The sequence below is a fragment of the Bos indicus x Bos taurus genome, chromosome 15 (genome assembly GCF_003369695.1).
Source record: "Bos indicus x Bos taurus breed Angus x Brahman F1 hybrid chromosome 15, Bos_hybrid_MaternalHap_v2.0, whole genome shotgun sequence".
Lineage (NCBI taxonomy): Eukaryota > Metazoa > Chordata > Mammalia > Artiodactyla > Bovidae > Bos > Bos indicus x Bos taurus.
Genome location: NC_040090.1, coordinates 3,842,556 through 3,866,006, shown reverse-complemented (window position 1 = coordinate 3,866,006; position 23,451 = coordinate 3,842,556). Strand labels below are relative to the sequence as shown.

The window sequence follows — 23,451 nt, the reverse complement described above, 5'->3', positions numbered from 1 at the left end:
ACATGCCAATAAAATGGACAACGTGGAAGAAATGAACAAATTCTTAGAAAAGTACAACTTTCCAAAACTCGACCAGGAAGAAATAGAAAATCTTAACAGACCCATCACAAGCACGGAAATTGAAACTGTAATCAAAAATCTTCCAGCAAACAAAAGCCCAGGTCCAGACGGCTTCACAGCTGAATTCTACCAAAAATTTAGAGAAGACCTAACACCTATCCTGCTCAAACTCTTCCAGAAAATTGCAGAGGAAGGTAAACTTCCAAACTCATTCTATGAGGCCACCATCACCCTAATACCAAAACCTGACAAAGATCCCACAAAAAAAGAAAACTACAGGCCAATATCACTGATGAACATAGATGCAAAAATCCTTAACAAAATTCTAGCAGTCAGAATCCAACAACACATTAAAAAGATCATACACCATGACCAAGTGGGCTCTGCCTTTTCTAAAACCAGCTTGGACATCAGGAAGTTCACAGTTCACATATTGCTGAAGCCTGGCTTGGAGAATTTTGAGCATTACTTCACTAGCGTGTGAGATGAGTGCAATTGTGCAGTAGTTTGAGCATTCTTTGGCATTGCCTTTCTTTGGGATTGGAATGAAAACTGACCTTTTCCAGTCCTGTGGCCACTGCTGAGTTTTCCAAATTTGCTGGCATATTGAGTGCAGCACTTTCACAGCATCATCTTTCAGGATTTGGAATAGCTCAACTGGAATTCCATCACCTCCACTAGCTTTGTTCATAGTGATGCTTTCTAAGGCCCACTTGACTTCACATTCCAGGATGTCTGGCTCTAGGTCAATGATCACACAATCGTGATTATCTGGGTCGTGAAGATCTTTTTTGTACAGTTCTTCTGTGTATTCTTGCCATCTCTTCCTAATATCTTCTGCTTCTGTTAGGTCCATACCATTTCTGTCCTTTATTGAGCCTGTCTTTGCATGAAATATTCCTTTGGTATCTCTGATTTTCTTGAAGAGATCCTTAGTCTTTCCCATTCTGTTGTTTTTGTCTATTTCTTTGCCTTGATTGCTGAAGAAGGCTTTCTGATCTCTTCTTGCTATTCTTTGGAACTCTGCATTCAGATGTTTATATCTTTTCTTTTATCCTTTGCTTTTCACCTCTCTTCTTTTGACAGCTATTTGTAAGGCCTCCCCAGACAGCCATTTTGCTTTTTTTCATTTCTTTTCCATGGGAATGGTCTTGATCCCTGTCTCCTTTACATAAGCACATATAAAATAGTCTTTTAAACTAATTGTAGTTTTTTTATTCTAATCTAGATAGGTGGCAGTTACAGAAATAGCATTAGACTGGTTGACAATATTTCTAGGGACTAGACCCTGTCACTTGAGCACAGATCCTGTAAAATTGGGCAAGTTCATAGTTGATCTTTTTGGATTCAGCATTCTCTGCCTTCAAGAGTCTAACTGCAATATCGAAAACTCCCATGGGTTCTAAAATTGTATTCCATATGAGATTCAATCTTTGTATTTCATCTTTATTGCATGACAGGATAAGAACACTCCCTAAGAATACAGTTACCAGTGATATTGTAAGACACAAAAGAAAATTTAGATCTTGATAACAGACACTGGGATAAGCTAAGTAGAACAGAAATAAAACACTTTCAGTTCCTCTACTGATGGAATGAATAGTGTCATTTGGATATTATGAAGACAACATTCATATCTGTGTACATTAATCTATCCCCTTATGAAAAGAAAGTATTCAAAAGGTAAATGTATACAACTGCCAGAGTGTTATTTAGCATGAAGAATATTGTGTTGTAACACATGACAATTATATTTATGTTTATGTAGGGTTTCGTGAAAATAGAGACTGGATTCATTTACTCTTTGACAACTCTGAAGATAGGAGTGGCACAAAAAGAAAAAGGATTTAAAATTGGGGTTAGCATGAAGAAAATTTCACCAACCATATAACTTGAATAATGAAATATAATGCCTTTGGAGAGACTTAGATGCCCTGCTTCCGAGATTAATTAATCTGTCAAACAACACATAACAGCTTTTTATGGAAACTATATAAAAAAACACCTGCATTAAGCTCATCTGACTTAATCTCTAGATGATTTCTACTTATAATTTTTATAAATGTATAAATATATTCTGTTAACCAGAATAATAAGATTATTTCCAAAATTTTATAATATTTAAAAATTATTTAAGACATAGATTATAACAGGTAATATCTCTGTTATTAAGAAAATGTGTATAATGTCAAATGTTTAAAATTTTTATTTAGACTCAATTTTTGCATGCATGCATGCTAAGTCATTTCAGTCACATCTAACTCTTTGCAACTCCATGGGCTGTAGCTCAGCAAGCTCCTCTGTCCATCAGATTCTCCAGGCAAGAATACTGGAGTGGATTGCCACTTCCTCCTCCAAGGGATCTTCCCAAACCAGGGATCGAACCCTCATCGCCTATTATTCTGCTTTGGCAGGAGATTTTTTACCACTAGCACCACCTGGGAAACCCTGACACCATTTTAAGGTAAATATTATTTTTCTGACTCATCAATTGAGGAAGATGATACCAAGCTGTTATAATTACAGTAAGAAGCCCAAAGTGTATCAGTATCCATAGCAAAGATTCTAGTTTCAAATCATGTGTATAATCAACTCACTTACCTCTATAAGTAAAACAAAACATACCACATTTTGAAGATATAATAATTAGGATGTGGAACATGAAATGCTATGGTATAAAACAATAGTTTAAAAAAGTCTACGTCTCTATCTTATTTTTATAATTTAAGAAATTATCTATAGGATTCATTTTCACAAGGCAATTGCCTATTAAATGTCAACTAATAATGTCAGTTGTTATTTTTAGGAATTTAAACTTGGTTGGGGAGACAGGACTTAGAAAGAAAAGGAAAACTTACATTTCAGAGAGGTCCAAGATGAAACATGCCCTAGGGTTTCAGAAGAAGGAAAGGTCACTGTGAGCTGAAGTGGTTGGTGAAATTTCTCATCTGAAATGTTTCTCAAAGCATAGCTTTCAGGCAGTGGTTGTGGATATTATGGGCATTGCAGGCAAGTGTGTGTCGTGAGGGTAGGATGCCACACCTGCCACTAACCAGCATGTGAACCTGAACAGGACATTTATCCACTTCTGCAAACAAGGAGAATGATCTCTATGCACTTTCCATTTCTGGCATCTATGACATTAGAATTCTTCTTGGACATTATGCTATCTCTATCATGTTTAAAAAAAAAAAAAAGTTCAGTTTAAAAAGTCAGAAGATTAGTTGCTTAGTGCTCTGAAAAGCTGGACTAAACACCAAAGAGCACTCTCTTTGGAGTACTTGGGATGGTGAGTTTTATATTCCCTAAATCTCCAAGTTCATCCAAAGTCTTTCCACTATATTTCAAATTTTCTTTTCATTCCCAAACCATGGAATACTCACTTCATTAAAAGAATTGTTTTTCCATTCACTGCTTTAAGAGGAATAGCAAAACCCAGGGATTTCTGGTTTCCATCAGAAACTCAGTGTGGAAGATTTAATTCCCAGCTTGGTATTCAGCTTCTGCAACAAGCACGATGCCCTCAACACTTGGTAAGGAAGATAAGTCTGGATGTTGATGAGTCTGTGGATCAAGAGAGGCACCTTGTCCTGAATACCGACTCACATGCAGCACAATTAAAGGATGCATGTCCCTATAGTTTTAACTGCTCTAAAGCCAGGTCTCAGAAGAACTAAACCTCAAGAGTGTACACCTGAGGGACAAAATTAAAGCACTATCATTGGACTTTGTGCCAAGGTTGTTTCCAAAATAATGTCTTTTCTCAAATAGAAGATTTCTGAGGAGGGGGAAAAATGTTTTTCCCCCTTTAGATACTCTTTGAAAAAAAACAGGACCTCATTTGCATCCACAGAGAAGGCAATGGCACCCCACTCCAGTACTCTTGCCTGGAAAATCCCAGGGACGGCGGAGCCTGGTAGGCTGCCGTCTATGGGGTCGCACAGAGTCGAACACAACTGATGCGACTTAGTAGCAGTAGCAGCAGCATTTACATCCATAGAGAGTGATGAGCTAAAAAACTGAGCACCGACAGAGATGAGTAGTGCTCTGCCTGGATCCTGAAGCCTAGGTTCAAATCACAGCTCCTTGGCTTGTCCCTTTGAGCTAGTGGGGTTTTTGCTTTTTTTTTTTTTTTGTATATTTTCTATTTGTTTTTAACTATCTGTTCCTCAGTATCCTTATCTACAAAATGGGGATGATGGATAGCTTGCTCACACTGAAGAATTAGATGAATTATTACATACAAAGCACTTACAAGATTACACACCACATAAGCACTCATTAATGCCTAGAAAAAAAGATTCTATGTTTTATAAAAATAATTTCCTGAACATCACATTGTTTTGATTAGGTCTTTGATTACTTAAGAATTCCATCTTGGCTAGACTTACAAAAAAAAAGACTATGAGAGAAAAGCAGTCTTTTAGTTTTACTACATGAAAGTAAGATTCTCTGTTGGCTTAGACACTAAAGCATCTGCCTGCAATGCAGGAAGCTTGGATTTCACCCCTGGGCTGTAAAGAGAAGGGAAGGGAATGGATACCCAATGGGAGAAATATCAATAACCTCAGATATGCAGATGACACCACCCTTACAGCAGAAAGTGAAGAAGAACTAAAGAGCCTCTTGATGAAAGTGAAAGAGGAGAGTGAAGAAGTTGGCTTAAACCTCAACATTCAGAAAACTAAGGTCATGGCATCTGGTCCCATTACTTCATGGCAAATAGATGGGGAAACAGTAGAAACAGTGGCTGACTTTTTCTGGGCTCCAAAATCACTGCAGATGGTGCTTGCAGCCATGAAATTAAAAGACGCTTGCTCCTTGGAAGGAAAGTTATGACCAACCTAGATAGCATATTCAAAAGCAGAGACATTACTTTGCCGACAAAGGTCCATCTAGTCAAGGCTATGGTTTTTCCTGTGGTCATGTATGGATGTGAGAGTTGGACTATAAAGGAAGCTTAGCACCGAAGAACTGATGTTTTTGAACTGTGGTGTTGGAGAAGACTCTTGAGAGTCTGCAAGGAGATCCAACCAGTCCATCTTAAAGGAGATCAGTCCTGGGTGTTCATTGGAAGGATTGATGTTGAACCTGAAGCTCCAATACTTTGGCCACCTGATGGGAAGAGCTGACTCATTGGAAAAGACCCTGATGCTGGGAAAGATTGAGGGAGAGAGGAGAAGGGGACAACAGAGGATGAGATGGTTGGATGGCATCACTGACTCAATGGACATGGGTTTGGGTGGACTCCGGGAGCTGGTGATGGATGTGGGGCCGAGCGAGCTGTGGTTCATGGGGTCGCAAAGAGTCGTACATGACTGAGTGGCTGAACTGAAATGAACTGAACCCACTCCAGTATTCTTGCCTGGAGAATTTCATGGAGCCTGGTGAGCTACAGTAAACAGGTTCACAAAGAGTCAGACACAACTGGGCAACTAACACTTTCAAAGTGAATTTAATAGATTTTTTTTGTTAGAAACTTCCATGCCAAATCATTAGAAATAAACAAGGTCTTTTCCTACCATACAAGCTATAGTATTAAGATAGAAATAATAACAGAACAATTTTTCTCACTGTAATAAGTCTAAAATTTTGTAATCTTGTCCCTTGACACCAAATTTTGCAGTGTTAAGTAATGAGGTTTCATATTTTTGATAGAAAGCTTAAAATCAGAGAGGGGATTCTTTTTTTTTTTTATTGCAATGTTGTTTACAATAACGAAGATAGCCAAGACAGAAACAATCTACATGTCCATCAGCAAATGAAAGAATAAAGAAGATGTGGTACATATATACAATGGAATATTAATAAGCTATTAAAAAGGATGAAATAATGCCAATTGCAACAACATCGACTTGGAGAATCTCATACTAAGTGAAGTAAGTCAGACAAAGACTTATATGATATTGCTTATATGTGGACTCTAAAAAGCATGATGCAAATGAACTGATTTATAAAACAGAAACAGACCCACAGGCTTAGAAAATGAATTTAAGGATACCAGGGTTAAAGGGTAGAGAGACAGATGGACTGGGAGTTTTGGATTGACATATATACACTGCTATATTTAAAATAGATAATCAAAGAGGACTTACTATATAGCACAGAAAACTCTGCTCAGTATTCTGTAGTAATCTAATTAAGACTTTGAACTGCTAAGTCACTTCAGTCATGTCTAACTCTGTGCCACCCCATAGACAGCAGTCCACCAGGCTGCCCCATCCCTGGGATTCTCCAGGCAAGAATACTGGAGTGGGTTACCATTTCCTTCTCCAATGCATGGAGTTTGAAAGTACGTGTATAAATGAATCACTTTGTTGTACATCTGAAATTAAGACAACACTGTTAATCAACTATTGTGCATGTTCAGTCACTCAGTTCTATCAGACTCTGTGACACCATGGCCTGTAGCCTGCCAGGCTCCTCTGTCCATGGGTTTTACAGGCAAGAATACTGGAGTGGGTTGATGTTTCCTCCTCCAGGGGCTCTTCCTGACCCAGGGATCAAATCCATGTGTCCTGTGTTTCCTGCTTTGGCAGGTAGATTCTTTACCACTGAGCCAGCTAGAAAGCCTGTTAATCAATATACTATACTGTACTCCAATATAAAATAAAAATTGAAAATAGTGCTAATAAAATGCTTAGAGAAACTTATGGTGTGAAACTTCAAGCTACTGAAGGGCCAACTTTGTTTTGATGGCATAAACCAACCAGTGCTTCTTCAGGATTCTGTCACCTTCCCAGGAAAAGACCAGGCTTGGCACATAAGAAATTGGTGGTCATTAACTGCTTGCCTTTGTAATAAAATAACTCGCCTCTGAAATTTATTCTTTTTTAATTAGGAAATTAAAGATTTTTTTAAATTGAAATATAGACTGACCTACAATATTACGCTTGTTTCAGATGTATTGGGCTTCCCTGGTGGCTCAGCTGGTAAAGAATTCACCTGCAATGCTAGAGATCTGAGCTCGATCCCTGAGCTGGGAAGATCCCCCAGAGAAGGGATAGGCTACCCACTCCAGTATTCTGGCCTGGAGAATGCCATAGACTCTATAGTCCATGGGGTCGCAAAGATTCAGGCAAGACTGAGTGACTTTCAATTTCAGATGTGTGTTATATTATGTTGCTATCTGCCTACATTGTGAAATTATCACTATGAAGATATGTCTAGTAACCATCTGTTCCTATACAAAGTTATTACATTGTTATCGACTATATTCCTTATGCTCTGTATCATATCACCATGACTTTTATATAACTGGAGGTGTGTACCTCAATCCCCTTCACCTATTTCGCCCACTCCTTTCAGCCTCTCTCCTTCTGGCATTTACCCATTTGTTCTCTGTATCTCTGAGTCTGTTTTTATATCACTTTGGTTTGTTTGTTCATTTTATTTTTTAGATCCCATGTATAAGTGAGATCATGCAGTATTTGACCTAACATTACACCCTCTAAATCCATTCATGTTGTCACAAATGGGCACTTCATTTTTTATGACTGAGTAGTATTTCATAACGTGTATGTATATATACATATTTACATATCCCATCTTCTTTATTCATTCATCTGTTGAAAGGCATGTAGGTTACTTTCATATGTTGGCTACTGTAAATAATGCTACAATAAATACCTTTTCAAATTAGAGTTTTTGTTTTCTTCAGGTAAATACCCAGAAGTGAAAATCCTGGATCGTATGACAGTTCTACTTTTAATTATTTGAAAAAATTCCATAGTGTTTTCCAAAGTACAATCTATAGTAGTTTTCCAATCTACAATGCCACCAACAGTGCACGAGGGTTCCCTTTTATCCACATCCTTGTTAGCACTCGTTATTTGTCATATTTTTCATATTAACCATTTGGATAAATGTGAGGTGATGTCTCACTGTGGTTTTGATTTGCATTTCCCTGATGAATAGTGAGGTCTAGAGTTCTTAACTGAATTGATCTTTAAATCTGTAGCCAGTCTTTACAGGACCATATATGAGCTCAAGTCTTAAGTGATCTGTTCTTCTTGGAGTTCTTTCTTGAATTCAAGGGGTAAATGAGGACTAAAATTTCTTAGAGCAAGCCATTCCAAAAGGATAGTTTTCTGAAATTCAGTTTCCAAATTTTATTGGAAAGTGTTTTCTGTCTCTTTGTGTTAGAAATTCGCTGAACCATATATGTAAATAGATTGAGTTAATTCAGATTATTGAAATTATTCAGATGAAGCAGTGGCAGATTAACTATTATAAAAATCCAAGCTTTCACCACATTAAACACTAATGTTTTTGTTTGTTTATAATATATGTAGAAAATTTTGTTTAGGTTTTGTAATTCTAACAACTTATCTTAGTAAATTGTTTGACTAGTGCATTCAGCAGATTCTTGGAATGGGATCCTGGAATCAGACCACTCACAGACAAATGGAAATGAGAGTCCATTGTTGGTGGAATGAGGTGGTCATAACCATCAGCATGCCCTAGCACAGCATTACTACAACTCACCAGCACCGAATTGGGATAGAGTACAGTTGAAAACTGTGCATTGGCTTTGGCAATTTTTTCTAACATGTGAGAACTATTGAGAGCAGTGGTAACCACTGCACAATGAAACTGACACTTGTGAAATTCCACTAATATGATAAATGATGAGAAAATAACATTTAGGCCGGGTAATTTCCAACTCAAGGATGTAAGAGCAGAGAAGGTATTGGGTGACTGTTTCCTGAGAAGGCATGTCTTCCACTAAAGGAATTTTTTAAAGACACTAATGGAAGGGACTCGAGTTTCATAAGAAACTCAGTGGTAGAAGGTTCTGTTGTGGATCTAAACTTCCTAGAGTCAATGGAGATGATAGGATTCCAGAATACTTGAAACGAGAAATTAATGCCTTCACCAAATATATAAAGGGTGCTTCAGAAGTAGTCACATTATTTCTCTATTTAATTCAGCAGTCTAGACCATCCAGAAACCAGATGACTCTAAAAGAATGCCTGTAACTGAACGACTACATGTAAAAGATGAAATTAGAAGATTTGAAGCACCAAATACAAAAATAAACCCAAAATTAACTAAAGACCTAAACGTAAGACTAGATATTCTTTTTTTTAATTTTATTTTATTTTTAAACTTTACATAATTGTATTAGTTTTGCCAAATATCAAGATGAATCCATCACAGGTATACATGTGCTCCCCATCCTGAACCCTCCTCCCTCCTCCCTCCCCATACCATCCCTCTGGGTCATCCCAGTGCACTAGCCCCAAGCATCCAGTATCGTGCATTGAACCTGGACTGGCATCTCATTTCATACATGATATTTTACATGAGACAGCAAAAGAGACACTGATGTATGGGACAGTCTTATGGACTCTGTGGGAGAGGGAGAGGGTGGGAAGATTTGGGAGAACGGCATTGAAACATGTAAAGACTAGATATTCTAAAACTCTTAGAGAAAAACATAAGCAGAACACTCTATGACATAAATACATAAATTGCAGGAATATTTTTTTCAATCTGCCTCCTAGAGTAACAGAAATAAAAGCAAAAATAAACAAATGGGACCCAATTGAACTTAAAAGATTTTGCAAAGGAAATGATAAAATGAAAAGACAGCTTATGGAATGGAAGAAAATATTTGCAAATGATGTGACTGACAGGGGATTGACTAATTTCTAAAATATACAAACATCTCATACAGTTTAATGTAAAAAAAAATCAAATAACTCAATCAAAAAATGGGTGTGCATGCATGTTAAGTTGCTTCAGTCATGTCTGACTCTTTGAGACTCCATAGATTATAGCCATCCAGGCTCCTCTGTCCGTGGAATTATCCATGCAAGAAAACTGGAGTGGGTTGCCATTCCCTTCTCCAGGGGATATTCCCAACCCATGGATCGAACCCAGATCTCCTGCATTGCAAGTGGATACTTTACCTCCTGAGCCACTAGGGAAGCCCTCACCTCAAAAAAAAAAAAAAAAAAAATGGGCAGAAGACCTGAATAGACATTTCTCCAAAAAGGACATACATAGAGCCAACAGGCATGTGGAAAAATGCTCAGCATTGCAATTATAAAGGAAATGCAAATCAAAACTACAATGAGGTATAACCTCATGCCAGTCAGAATAGCTGTCATTAAAAAGCCTACAAATATTAAATCCGGGAACTGATGTGAGGAAAAAGGAACTCTACTGTTGATGAGAATATAAATTTGTTTAGCCACTATATAAAACAGTATGACGGTTCCTTAAAAGCTAAAATTAAAGTTAACATAAGATTCTGCAATAACACTTCTGGGTGTATATCCAGAAGAAAAAAAAAACATAATTCAAAAAATACATGTACCTCAATATTCACTGCAGCACTATTTACACTAGCCAAGACGTGGAAGCACATTACTTGTCCATCAATGGATGGATAAACAAGATGTGATATTTATATATACAATGGAATACTACTTGGCCATAAAAAGAATGAAATATTGCCATTTGCAGCAACATAGATGGGCCTACAGATTATCCTATGAAGTGAAGTAAATAAGACAAAGAAAGGAAAATAGCATATGATATCACTGATATGTGGAATCTTAAAAGAATGTATGAAAATGATAAAAATGAATGTATTTAAAAACCAGAAATAGATGCACAGACTAGAGACATTATGGTTACCATAATGTAAGGAAAGTAAGGGCGTGAAACAAACATAACATTGTAAATCAACTATACTTCAGGTTTTTTTTTTAATGAATTAAAAAAGAAAAAGGATGCCTGTAGACTGCTTCAAGTTCCAATAAGCATTAGTACCTCTGACAGTGCTCCACAAATACAGGATACTTTAATGGAGCTCCAGTACACGGCATGCAGTCATGATTTGAGGAATGTAGTCTTTTCCATTCTGATTAGAAAAAATAAATAATCAGAAACAGTTTACTTTCATGTAAGATGAACAAAAATATTCATTTACAATATTGCTTTAAGGCTATGTTAACCCTATTTCATTCCTTGATATAGTCTGCAGATATCTGACCCCCCTCTGCATCCACTACACTTAGTGGATACAACACTTAATGTCCTTTACACTGATAACATCACATTAATATAGCAGGTCACACAAACAGGTGCTCTAATATTGGAGGTCTTGGTAAAATGCATGTGGTACCCAGTTCAAGCTCGCTCTGCTCACTACATGACAGGCCAATAAATCTGAGAGACTAGGAGTTGAAGCAAAGATTACTACTTTATTCACAAAGTCAGCTGACCGAGAACATGACTAACGTCTCAAAATAACCATTTTATTGTGGCCCGGATGCTAGTTTCTTTTATAGAAAAGAGATGAGGTAGGGGGAGGTGAGGAAACAAAGTAAAAAGACCATTAATCTTGTAAATATCTCTGGAATGGCAAGACTCAGGGAGGGGATGTGTTAATTTCTTCCTTCTTGGAGCCATTCACCGGTGGACAGGGTCCCAAACAGAGGCATTTTGGTTGAATTTTCTGGCAGAGGGGTAGGGTTCCCAGGCCATTGGGTATAAACAGTATCCTTTTAATGAACAAAAGGAATGGGAAGCAACGTAAAAGTAAAAGAAACAGATCTAATGTGGAGTCACAATAGGCTCTTCACAATTGGCAACATACATTCTCCAAAGGATGAGAGAAAACTCATTAAGATTCAGAAATTTGACACATTAGGTAAATATTTACAGATCTAGTGGTGAAGTCTAGTGCTCATGCTAAAACACCTCCTACAAAGAAAAATTCATGAAGAAAGAACTTGAGTGTCCAGGGAGGCTTCTTTCAGTTTGGAGACAGCATATTCCACAGTTGGGACTGTACCTAGATAGCATATTGAAAAGCAGAGATATTACTTTGCCAACAAAGGTCCGTCTAGTCAAGGCTATGGTTTTTCCTGTGGTCATGTATGGATGTGAGAGTTGGACTGTGAAGAAGGCTGAGCACTGAAGAATTGATGCTTTTGAACTGTGGTGTTGGAGAAGACTCTTGAGAGTCCCTTGGACTGCAAGGAGATCCAACCAGTTCATTGTGAAGGAGATCAGCCCTGGGTGTTCTTTGGAAGGAATGATGCTAAAGCTGAAACTCCAGTAGTTTGGCCACCTGATGCGAAGAGTTGACTCATTGGAAAAGACTCTGATGCTGGGAGGGATTGGGGGCAGGAGGAGAAGGGGACAACAGAGGATGAGATGGCTGGATGGCATCACTGACTCGATGGACCTGAGTCTGAGTGAACTCCAGGAGTTGGTGATGGACAGGGAGGCCTGGCGTGCTGCGATTTATGGAGTCGCAAAGAGTCAGACATGCTTGAGCGACTGAACTGAACTGAACTGAAGAGAGATACGATCCGTCACTTGGGTCACATGCATAAATATTCTCTTTTGTTTCATTATTTTTTCTTTAACACTGACTGTGGTACATTAAAGTTTCCTTGTAACATTGAGTTTGCCCAATTTAAATAGAATTCACATATCCACAATTGTACAAATACTCAGTTTCTTCTAGTATATTTTTATATTTATATTCTCAGTTCATTTCTATATTGTTTTTAAACCATTCTCATGTGACAAAGAACAAGATTGGAACAGAAAAAAAACCTTAAGAACTACACCATCTCTCAAATCATCTTGAATAGGCAGAACCAGGACTCACATGAAATTTCAGATTTCCAGGCTAGTGTTCTTATCACTAAATGTTCTGCACCAACATCTACACTAAAACATTAATAGAATTCTATTTCACCTACCAATTGGACAGTTTTTCCTTTCAAACTTTGTACTGAATGAATTCTTCACCTCTTTGTTCCTCAAGCTATAGATCAGGGGGTTCAACATGGGGGTAATCAGAGTGTAAAAGAGGGAAATCACTTTATTGATATCTAGGGAGGAACATGAGCTAGGTCGAACATAATTGAAGAAAAGAGTTCCACCTAGGATGGAGACAACTGCCAGGTGGGAAGAACAAGTAGAGAAAGCTTTCCTCCTCCCATTGGCAGTCTGGATCCTCAGGATGGCCACCAAGATGCAAACATAGGAGATCATGATGATCAGGCCACTGAGCACTCCTATTGCTCCAGCCAAGGTGAAAAGCACCAACTTATTGATCCAGGTGTCTGCACACGCAAGGGAAAGCAGTGGTGAAATATCACAGAAAAAGTGATTGATAACATTTGGACCACAGAAGGGTAAGCAAAAGGTGAGACTTGTATGAGTCTTGGTGCTTATAAGAGCCACAGCATAAGGGCCTATAACCAGCTGCACACAGACCCTCTGGGACATAATGAGTGTGTACAACAAGGGCTTACAGATGGCTGTATATAGATCATAGGCCATGGAAGCCAGCAGGAAACATTCAGTGGCCACAAAAAGACCAAAGAAAAACATCTGTGCAGCACAACCCATGAAAGGGATGCTTCTTTTCTTTACAAAGATATCACACAGCATCTTGGGGGCAATGGAAGAAGAGGAACACAAGTCTACAAAGGACAAGTGGCTAAGAAAAAAGTACATAGGAGTGTGGAGTCTGGGATCAATCCATATGAGAGTGATCATCCCCAAGTTACCACCCAGAGTGGCAAGATAGAAAAAAAGAAGAATGAAAAAGAGAACAATCTGCTGATAGAGATGATCTGTGAGGCCCAAGAAAAGAAATTCAGTCACGGTTGTCTGATTCTGATCTTCCATTGGTCATCTGCAATCTGTTATAAGAAAGATTTTTTTTTTTTGATGAAAAACAATCATTGAGTTACAAATAACATATTAAGCCAATAAAAGGTTCTGTTAAATAGGTCTATAATAGACAATTACTGAAACACTCTGGAACTAGAAAATAATATTCCCAGATTCTAAGTTAGGCTTCCCAGGTGGTGCAGTGGTAAGGAATCCACCTGCCAAAGCAGGAGACACTAGAGACATGGGTTCAATCCCTGAATCATGATGACCCCTGGAGTAAGAAATGGTAGCCTGCTCCAGGATACTTGCCTGGAAAATCCCAAGGGCAGAGGAGCCTGATGGGCTACAGTATGGGGTCGCAAAAGTCAGACATGACTGAATGACTGAGCACACACACACATACTAGATCAGGGCCATTTGCGCAAGATCCTGTATAAACTTGGGTGATTCACCATTAATTTCTATTGTTTGCCACAAAGAGTCCAAGCCTGTTATCTAAAACTCTTTCAAGTTACAAATTTGTATATGAACTACCTTTCATGTTTAATCTTATTGCATAATTGGATATAAAACCCTAGCTAGAAAAACCTTGCTAGGAATACTGTAAGATCAATGAGATATTCAGATCCTATTATATGACATCTGAGAAATGCAAAACAGGGAATTTCTTGATCTTATTGAATGATAACAACCATCCTAATATTATTAACATACAACTCACGTATGTGTTGATAATTCTATTCCCTACTCCCCCTTATACAAAGATGTGGAAAGGGTGATATACACAAATGATGAAGAGTTTACTCATATATTTTCTATCATATACAAAATGATATGATCCATGGAAGGAATGGGGATGCCTTGTCTGTAAAATCAAATTGTTATGACAATGTTAGAAAGCAACTTGTTGTGGAAATTGTATAGAAAATTAAGCATCTTTTGCACCAAAATATCATAGAATTGTATTATGTGACTTACTTTTTCATATGAACTACTTTTTAGGGCACTTATCTTGAAATCTGTTAGGCAATATCAATTACAGAAATGATATATGCAAAATATCAAATATATAATTTTTAATGCAGGGAACACATTTAATAATACATATGTTCTGACTCACTAAACAAGGAAGAAAATATCAAGTTGTTTAAATTTTCTAAGAGATTACTACATAGGTAATTCATATTTTAAAAATCTTGTTTTAAATACCATTTATTATTACTGTAATTAATTTCTTCTTTAAGTAAAACAAAAACAGTGTACTATTATTCTTTATATAGTAATCATATGTGAAGTTTGATAAAAAAAATCATGACTATATCTATTTGATTATTCATCATTTTCATGACTACTTGCTTAATGCTATGTGGGGTACAATTTCAGTGGTCACAAATACAGTTCTAGGCTTGGATTAGGAGCATTAGCCATTGCATGAATGTTTTTGTTTATATCCATTCAAATATACCAATATAGGTGTATGGAGGTAAGGGGTTGACCATACTAATTCTATATTTGATTCAAATACTATTTATGTATTTTAATGTATGTCATGTTCAGGCTTCTATAAAACAAGGAGGATGGTCTTTATGCCACTTTACAGCTAACATTCTGTGACCTTAGAATTCCTTTCATTGTATCTCTGTATTATAGAAAAATAAACAAGAAAATCAGTTCAGAAAAAGTCACACACAAAAAAAGTTGCTTAGTCTCATAAAGATGTGAACAAATTGCCAGTCTGCTCTCTTTAGAGAGCCTGATCCAGAACGGTTATATCCCCAAAGTTCAAACACAGCCTGAAGTTTCTCCATCACATTTCAAAAACTTCATGTTATCCAAAGCACAATGTACTCACTTCTTTAAGGATATCCTTTACATAGGTCCTTTAATTGCTTCAAGGAATTAGTCATTTTCTAGAAATAAGGATGGAACTTTCAACTTCGCTCATGGTGGCAACTTTTTCTAAAGAGGCATGACTTTCTAGGTACTTGGTGAAGAAGACAAATCCCTCATCTTGAACATCCTGGGAGTAAACAGATACTCGTTGACCTGCATATTGATTCACATACTGCATAGAATAAGGGACAGTTTCTTAGGAGTTTACAATAATTTAGAGCCATGTCCCTAAAGAACTAAAGCCTCAAGAGCTTATACCTGGAGGCACAAAACTAACATGATCTCAGTGGCATTTGGACCAACATTATTTCCTAACTGTATCTTTTCTCATAGGGAAGAGTCCTAGGAAAACAGTGTAGATGCTCTCCGTTGGGAGCCTCCCTTGCCAAAAAAGAGCTGTCTCTTTTATCAGTGAGAAGTGATGCATTGAGCCCCCAGCACCAGTTGGGATTTGCTGCCTGGGCATAGTCTTAATTTCATCACTTACTGCCTGTGTCAGTTGGAGCAAGTTTTTAAATCTCTCTATAGCTTGCTCTCTTAAATATATAAAAGTGGTTTCTAGTTCACAAAGATGTTGGAATTATTTAATGAGACAATAATTTTAAAGTATTTAAAGGAGTATCCAGCACAGAATCGAAGTTTAGTATCAAAAGGGGTCTACAGGATAGTTAGGAGATAATAACTAGATATAAAAACAAAACATATGTTCAAGTAACATTTGTCTATATCTAGGCAAAAGTAGAAAACAGTCTCTGATTTAGGGAGCTGGGATATGGGGGTGGGGTGGAGTCCCAAGAAGGAGGGGATATACGTATACTTATAGCTGATTCATGTTGTTGTAAGGTAGAAATCAACACAATATTGTACAACAATTATCCTCCAACTAAACACAAATTTTAAAAAATAAATAAACAAAATAAGCAACAACAACAACAAAAACTAAACACTAGTCTCTGGACTCCAAAGGAAGGACAGATCACTGCAAGCTGGAATAGACCAGAAAAATTTTAAAGAAGGAATTGGTCTGAAAAGATAACCATAATTTAGATAAACTGAAGTTAAGAGGAAAGGCATTCCAGGCAGTGCTATATGAGATGATCTGAAGCAGGGAAGGAGAAACAAAGGAAAGAAGGTTATATGGGGTAGAAGGGTCACCAGAGAGAGAAGAATGTGTAGAGTCTGGTGACACGGGGTGAACTATCTCAATCACCATCTTCTCTGAGAACCTAGTTCTTTATAACTTCAAGAAGAGTGGATAATTCAATTTATCAACCCCAAAAACATTTCACTGATGGTTCACTTATAACTCTTATTCATTATCTATCTCAGAAGGTTGTCAATAATTGGTGTTGCATACATATTTGTTGAATTAGTGGAAAACAAACCCATAAAATCTATATAATTCTTGATGGATCATGTTTAGCAATTATGGTACATAACATTTTGATTAAAAATGTCAAGGGAAAAGTATTTCTACCTCTTATCCTTCTTAAAACCATTTAAAAACAATGAGAAAAGAGAAAAAGCAGATTTAAAAAAAAAGAAAATGATACTTCATTATACCAACCAAAAAATGGAATATAGAAAAAGAACAAGAAGAAGTTTCCCATTAGCAAAAAAAGATAGGAAAATAATTCTTTACTTCATTTTTATAAAAATCAAAAAATGCATCCTGTGAAACTGCAATATTGAAAAAAGAAACAGCAAACTTATATCATGTGATAGGAAGTTAACTGGCTAAGCCCAGAAAAGGAAAGACTATCAGAATTGTCAGTCACATGTAACAAAACCAAACAAAAGGAATATACACACCACTTAAAACAATGATGGAATATTTGAGAAATTAAAACACAAAATTTGAGTATAAACTACACATTTGTAGAGAAAATGATTAATATATAGAAAGGAAGATCTAAGATTCTAAAATCCATGAGAAAAGAACCAGAGGGTCCTGGAAGCTCTCTTTGCATTTCAGTGGCAGTGTATTCCACAGTTAGGACTGTGTCTCTAGTCCATATGTTGCATGGCAGAGAAGGCTGCCAGTATTAAGCGAATCAGAGGAGGAAAGGGCTCTGTTGCATGTCCCAGTCACAGTACAAGCAGTATGGCCACTTGGGCTACATGTTAGACTCTGTGATCAAAGGTATACTGGGAAGAAAGAAGCAGTGTGGAGCTTATTACAAGCTTCAGTAAGGCAATAACTCAGGTCTTAGGGCTTCAGGAGCAATTCTATGCCATTTACAGCAAAGAATGCTATGGCTTCTGAAAAAGAACTTCAATACTTGAATAAATGACATCATGGGAATAAGCATACAGTCTGCCATAATAACCTGGAACCTGTCAGGTCCTCCCATTATCAGATAGGCATAGCAGCAATCTATCATGGTGCATCAAGATCATATCGAAGAAAGACCAGAGAGCACGTGCAGTTCAGTTCAGTAGCTCAGTCGTGTCTGACTCTTCGTGACCCCATGAACTGCAGCATGCCAGGCCTCCCTGTCCATCACCAACTCCCAGAGTCCACCCAAATCCATGTCCATTAAGTCGGTGATGCCATCCAACCATCTCATCCTCTGTTGTCCCCTTCTCCTCCTGCCCTCAATCTTTCCCAGTGTCAGGGTCTTTTCAAATGAGTCAGGTCTTCACATCAGGTGGCCAAAGTATTGGAGTTTCAGCTTCAGCATCAGTCCTTCCAATGAACACCCAGGACTGATCTCCTTTAGGATGGACTGGCTGGATCTCCTTGCAGTCCAAGGGACTCTCAAGAGAGCATGAATAAGACACAATTCAACTGCATATGTGTAAGGCCTCCTCAGACAACTACTTTGCCTTGGTTGCATTTCTTTTTCTTGGAGATGGTTTTGGTTATCACCTCCTGTACAATGTTATGAACCTTGGTCCATAGTTCTTCAGGCACTCTGTCTACCAGATCTAGTCCCTTGAATCTAGGAGGAGACCTTACAAATAGCTAAGAAAAGAAGAGATGCAAAAGGCAAAGGAGACTCGTTTCATACATGATATTATACATGTTTCAATGCTATTCTCCCAAATCTCCCCACCCTCTCCCTCTCCCACAGAGTCCATAAGACTGATCTATACATCGGTGTCTCTTTTGCTGTCTCGTACACAGGGTTATTGTTACCATCTTTCGCCAGTCCAGGTTCAATGCACAGTACTGGATGCTTGGGGCTGGTGCACTGGGACGACCCAGAGGGAGGGTAGGGTAGGGAAGGGAGGAGGGAGGAGGGTTCAGGATGGGGAACGCGGGTATACCTGTGGCAGATTCATTTCAATATTTGGCAAAACTAATACAATATTGTAAAGTTTAAAAATAAAATAAAATTTTTAAAAAAAAGGCAAAGGAGAAAGGAAAAGATATCTCCAACTGGATGCACAGTTCCGGAGAAATGCAAGGAGACATAAAAAAGCCTTAAGTAACAAATGTAAAGAAATTTTGGAAAACAACAGAATGGGAAAGACTAGAGACCTCTTTAAGAAAATTGGAGATACCAAGGGAACATTTCATACAAAGATAGGCACAATAAAAGACAAAAAAGGCAAGAACCTAACAGGAACAGAAGAGGTGGCAAGAATACAAAGAGGAACTATACCAAAAAGCCCAGTTAACCACAATGATGTGGTCACTTACCTAGAGCCAGACATCCTGGAGTGTAAAGTCACGTGGGCCTTGACAGCTTTACTATGAATAAAGCTGGTGGATGTGATGGAATTCCAGCTGAGCTATTTAAAATCTTAAAAGATACTGTTGTTAAAGTGTTGCACTCATTATACCAATGAGTGCAGCAAATTTCCAAATTTCCAAATTTGGAAAACTTAACAGTGGCCACAGGACTGGATAAGTTCAGTTTTCATTCCTGTCTCAAAGAAAAGCAATGCCAAAGAATGTTCAAATTACCATACAATTGCACTCATTTCACATGCCAGCAAGATTATGCTCTAAATCCTTCAAGTTAGGCTTCAGCAGTATATGAACCAAGAACTTCCAGATGTTCAAGCTGGATATAAAAAAGTCAGAGGAACCAGAGATCAAATTGCCAACATCTGTTGGATCATAGAAAAAGAAGGGAATTCAAAAATATATATATACTTCTGCTTCATTGACTATGCTAAAGCCTTTGACTGTGTGGATCACCACAAACTGTGAAACATTCTTAATGCAATGGTAATACCAGACCTCATTACCTGCCTCCTGAGAAACCTGTATGTAGGTCAAGAAGCAATAGTTAGAACTGGACATGAAACCACAAACTGGTTCAAAATTAGGAAAGGAATACATCAAGGCTGTATGTTGTCACTCAATTTATTTAACTTATATGAAGAGTACATAATGGGAAATGTCAGAGTGGATGTATCACAAGCTGGAATCAAGATTGCTGGGAGAAATATCACCAACCTCAGATACACAGATGATATCACGTTAATGGCAGAAAATGAAGAGGAACTAAAGAGCCTCTTGGATAAAGGTGAAAGAAGAGAGTGAAAAAGCTGGCTTAAAATTCAACATTCAAAAAAAAAAAAAGGATCATGGCATTTGGTCCTATCACTTCATGGTGAATAGATGGGGAAAATGTGAAAAACAGTATCAGATTTCATTTTCTTGGGCTCCAAAATCAATCCAGATGGTGACTGCAGCCATGAAATTAAAAGAGGCTTGCTCCTTGTAAGAATAGTTATGACAAACCTTGGCAATGTATTAAAAAGCAGAGACATCACTTTGCTGACAAAGGTATGTAGAGTCAAAGCTATGGTTTTTCCAATAGTCAGGTATGGATGTTCTGAGAGTTAGATCATAAAGAAGGCTGAGCACTGAAGAATTGATGCTTTTGAACTGTGGTGTTGGAGAAGACTCTTGAGAATCCCTTGGACTGCAAGGAGATCCAACCAGTCCATCCTAAAAGAAATCAGTTCTGAATATTAATTGGAAGGACTGATACTGAAGCTGAAACTCCAATACTTTGGCCACCTGATGTGAAGAGCTGACTCATTGGAAAAGACCCTGATGCTGGGAAAGATTGATGGTGGGAGGAGAAGGGGATGACAGAGGAGGAGATGGTTGGATGGCATCACTGACTTGATGGACTTGAGTTTGAGCAAACTTAGGGAGATAATGAAGGGCAGGGGAGCCTAGCATGCTGCAGTTCTTGGGGTCACAAATAGTTAGATGCAATTTAGCGACTGAACACCAACAACAACTGTTTATGAGGAAGAGCTCTCTTTTCCTACCTCCAACGCCATTCACATTGAAATAATCATTGTCAGTAGCTCATTATATATTGTTTATAATTTTCCCTGTGCTCACTTACACCTACACACACATATACATTTTTTTCATTATATAGGTTTTGCTCTTTTCCTTAATGACCAGCATAAGCACTGATCTTCAACCTGATTTTTTCTAAACTAGCAGTAGCCTGCATGCAATAGGTCTTGCCAATTCAATCCATCAATACCTAATTCAGTCTTTATTTGCTGCACAACATTACACTGAAAAATATGTACCTTTCTTCCATGATTAGTATTCAAGTTATTTCTTTTATTTTATTTGCCACAACACATAGCACTTAAATATGTGAAATCTTATGTTTTGGCATTTATACATCTGTAGTCTAGATTTTTTGGAGAAGGAAATGGCAACCCACTCCAGTCCTCTTTCCTGGAGAATCCCAGGGACAGGGGAGCCTGGTGGGCTGCCATCTATGGGGTTGCATAGAGTTGGACACGACTGAAGTGACTTAGCAGCAGCAGCAGCAGTCTAGATTTCTAATAAAGGAATCTCTCAGTCAAAAGCCATATAAATGTATCATTTTAAATGAAAACTACCAAATGGCCTAGGAAACAGTGGAGTAGATTCTTGCTGCCAGTAGAAAATAATGAATGCATCACTACATATCAAAAAAGATCTCTTCTTCCATCAGTGGCATGGAATTAAACTGTTAACATTTCACCTGCATTGAAAGGAACTGCCTTGGCATTTTAATTTTATTTCATTTACTTGACCAATCACGATGCTGAACATTTTCTCCATGCACCTTTGGCAGTTTGCATTTCCATCTTTGTAAAATGCCTGTTCATTTAGTTGACACTTACCTATTGTTTTTCTCATTGTGAATTTTAGACTGTTATTTGAATATTAGGGATATTATCCCACTCTTTGTTTCAGGAGCACAAATATTTTCTCTCTTTTTTATTTGCCTTTTAATATTGTTTGTCATACTTTAAGCTTTCCATTATAACTTCTATTTTTCATGTCTAGATTAAACATGATTCACAGATGTATGACTGTACAATATTCACCTGAGTTCTCTTCTAGTATATTTATACATTTATATTCTCACTCCATCTCTGTATTATTTTTAAGCCACTCTCATGTCACAGGGAACAAGATTGAAGCAGAAAATTATTAAAGAACTGCCCATTTTTCAGATTATCTTGAAGAGACAGAGCCAGGACTCACATGAAACTTCAGATTTCCAGGCTAGTATTCTTTTTACTAAGCATTCTGTACCAATATCTATGGTACAAGACAAGTAGAGTTCTACTTTACCTAGCTACTAAGCAATTCTTCCTTTCAAATTTCATACTGAATGCAGTTTTCACATCTTTGTTCCTCAAGCTGTAGATGAGGGGGTTCAACATGGGGATCATCATGGTGTAAAAGAGGGAAATCACTTTATTGATATCTAGGGAGGAACATGAGCTAGGTCGAACATAATTGAAGAAAAGAGTTCCACCTAGGATGGAGACAACTGCCAGGTGGGAAGAACAAGTAGAGAAAGCTTTCCTCCTCCCATTGGCAGTCTGGATCCTCAGGATGGCCACCAAGATGCAAACATAGGAGATCATGATGATCAGGCCACTGAGCACTCCTATTGCTCCAGCCAAGGTGAAAAGCACCAACTTATTGATCCAGGTGTCTGCACACGCAAGGGAAAGCAGTGGTGAAATATCACAGAAAAAGTGATTGATAACATTTGGACCACAGAAGGGTAAGCAAAAGGTGAGACTTGTATGAGTCTTGGTGCTTATAAGAGCCACAGCATAAGGGCCTATAACCAGCTGCACACAGACCCTCTGGGACATAATGAGTGTGTACAACAAGGGCTTACAGATGGCTGTATATAGATCATAGGCCATGGAAGCCAGCAGGAAACATTCAGTGGCCACAAAAAGACCAAAGAAAAACATCTGTGCAGCACAACCCATGAAAGGGATGCTTCTTTTCTTTACAAAGATATCACACAGCATCTTGGGGGCAATGGAAGAAGAGGAACACAAGTCTACAAAGGACAAGTGGCTAAGAAAAAAGTACATAGGAGTGTGGAGTCTGGGATCAATCCATATGAGAGTGATCATCCCCAAGTTACCACCCAGAGTGGCAAGATAGAAAAAAAGAAGAATGAAAAAGAGAACAATCTGCTGATAGAGATGATCTGTGAGGCCCAAGAAAAGAAATTCAGTCACTGCTGTCTGATTCTGATCTTCCATTGGTCATCTGCAATCTGTTATAAGAAAGATGTTTTTTGATGAAAAACAATCATTGAGTTACAAATAACATATTAAGCCAATAAAGGGTTCTGTTAGATAGGTCTACAATAGACAATTACTGAAACACTTTGGAACTAAAAAATAATATTCCCAGATTCTAGGTTGAGCTTCTCAGTTGGTGCAGTGGTAAGGAATCCACCTGCCAGTGCAAGAGACACTAGAGACATGGGTTCAATTCCTGGGTCATGAAGATCCCCTGATGTATGGAATGGCAACATGCTCCAGTACACTTGCCTGGAAAATCCCAAGGGCAGAGGAGCCTGATGGGCTACA

At 37.9% G+C, this 23,451-nt stretch overlaps 2 protein-coding genes across 2 annotated transcripts; both read right to left on the bottom strand.

Annotated features, from left to right (window-relative positions):
- Window positions 1-12,786: 12,786 nt before the first annotated feature.
- On the bottom strand, window positions 12,787-13,731 carry LOC113904644 (olfactory receptor 5G3-like). The gene has a single exon (XM_027561767.1). It carries the CDS (start codon window positions 13,729-13,731, stop codon window positions 12,787-12,789), a length of 945 nt encoding a protein of 314 aa, XP_027417568.1.
- Window positions 13,732-22,173: 8,442 nt separating this feature from the next.
- Window positions 22,174-23,118, bottom strand: LOC113906010 (olfactory receptor 5G3-like). Its single transcript, XM_027564036.1, has one exon. The coding sequence runs from the start codon at window positions 23,116-23,118 to the stop codon at window positions 22,174-22,176; it is 945 nt and encodes a 314-aa protein (XP_027419837.1).
- Between the last annotated feature and the right edge of the window lie 333 nt (window positions 23,119-23,451).

Bases quoted from the DNA above. Each gene is read 5' to 3' on its own strand.
- LOC113904644 (XM_027561767.1), bottom strand. From the start codon at position 13,731: ATGGAAGATCAGAATCAGACAACCGTGACTGAATTTCTTTTCTTGGGC.
- LOC113906010 (XM_027564036.1), bottom strand. From the start codon at position 23,118: ATGGAAGATCAGAATCAGACAGCAGTGACTGAATTTCTTTTCTTGGGC.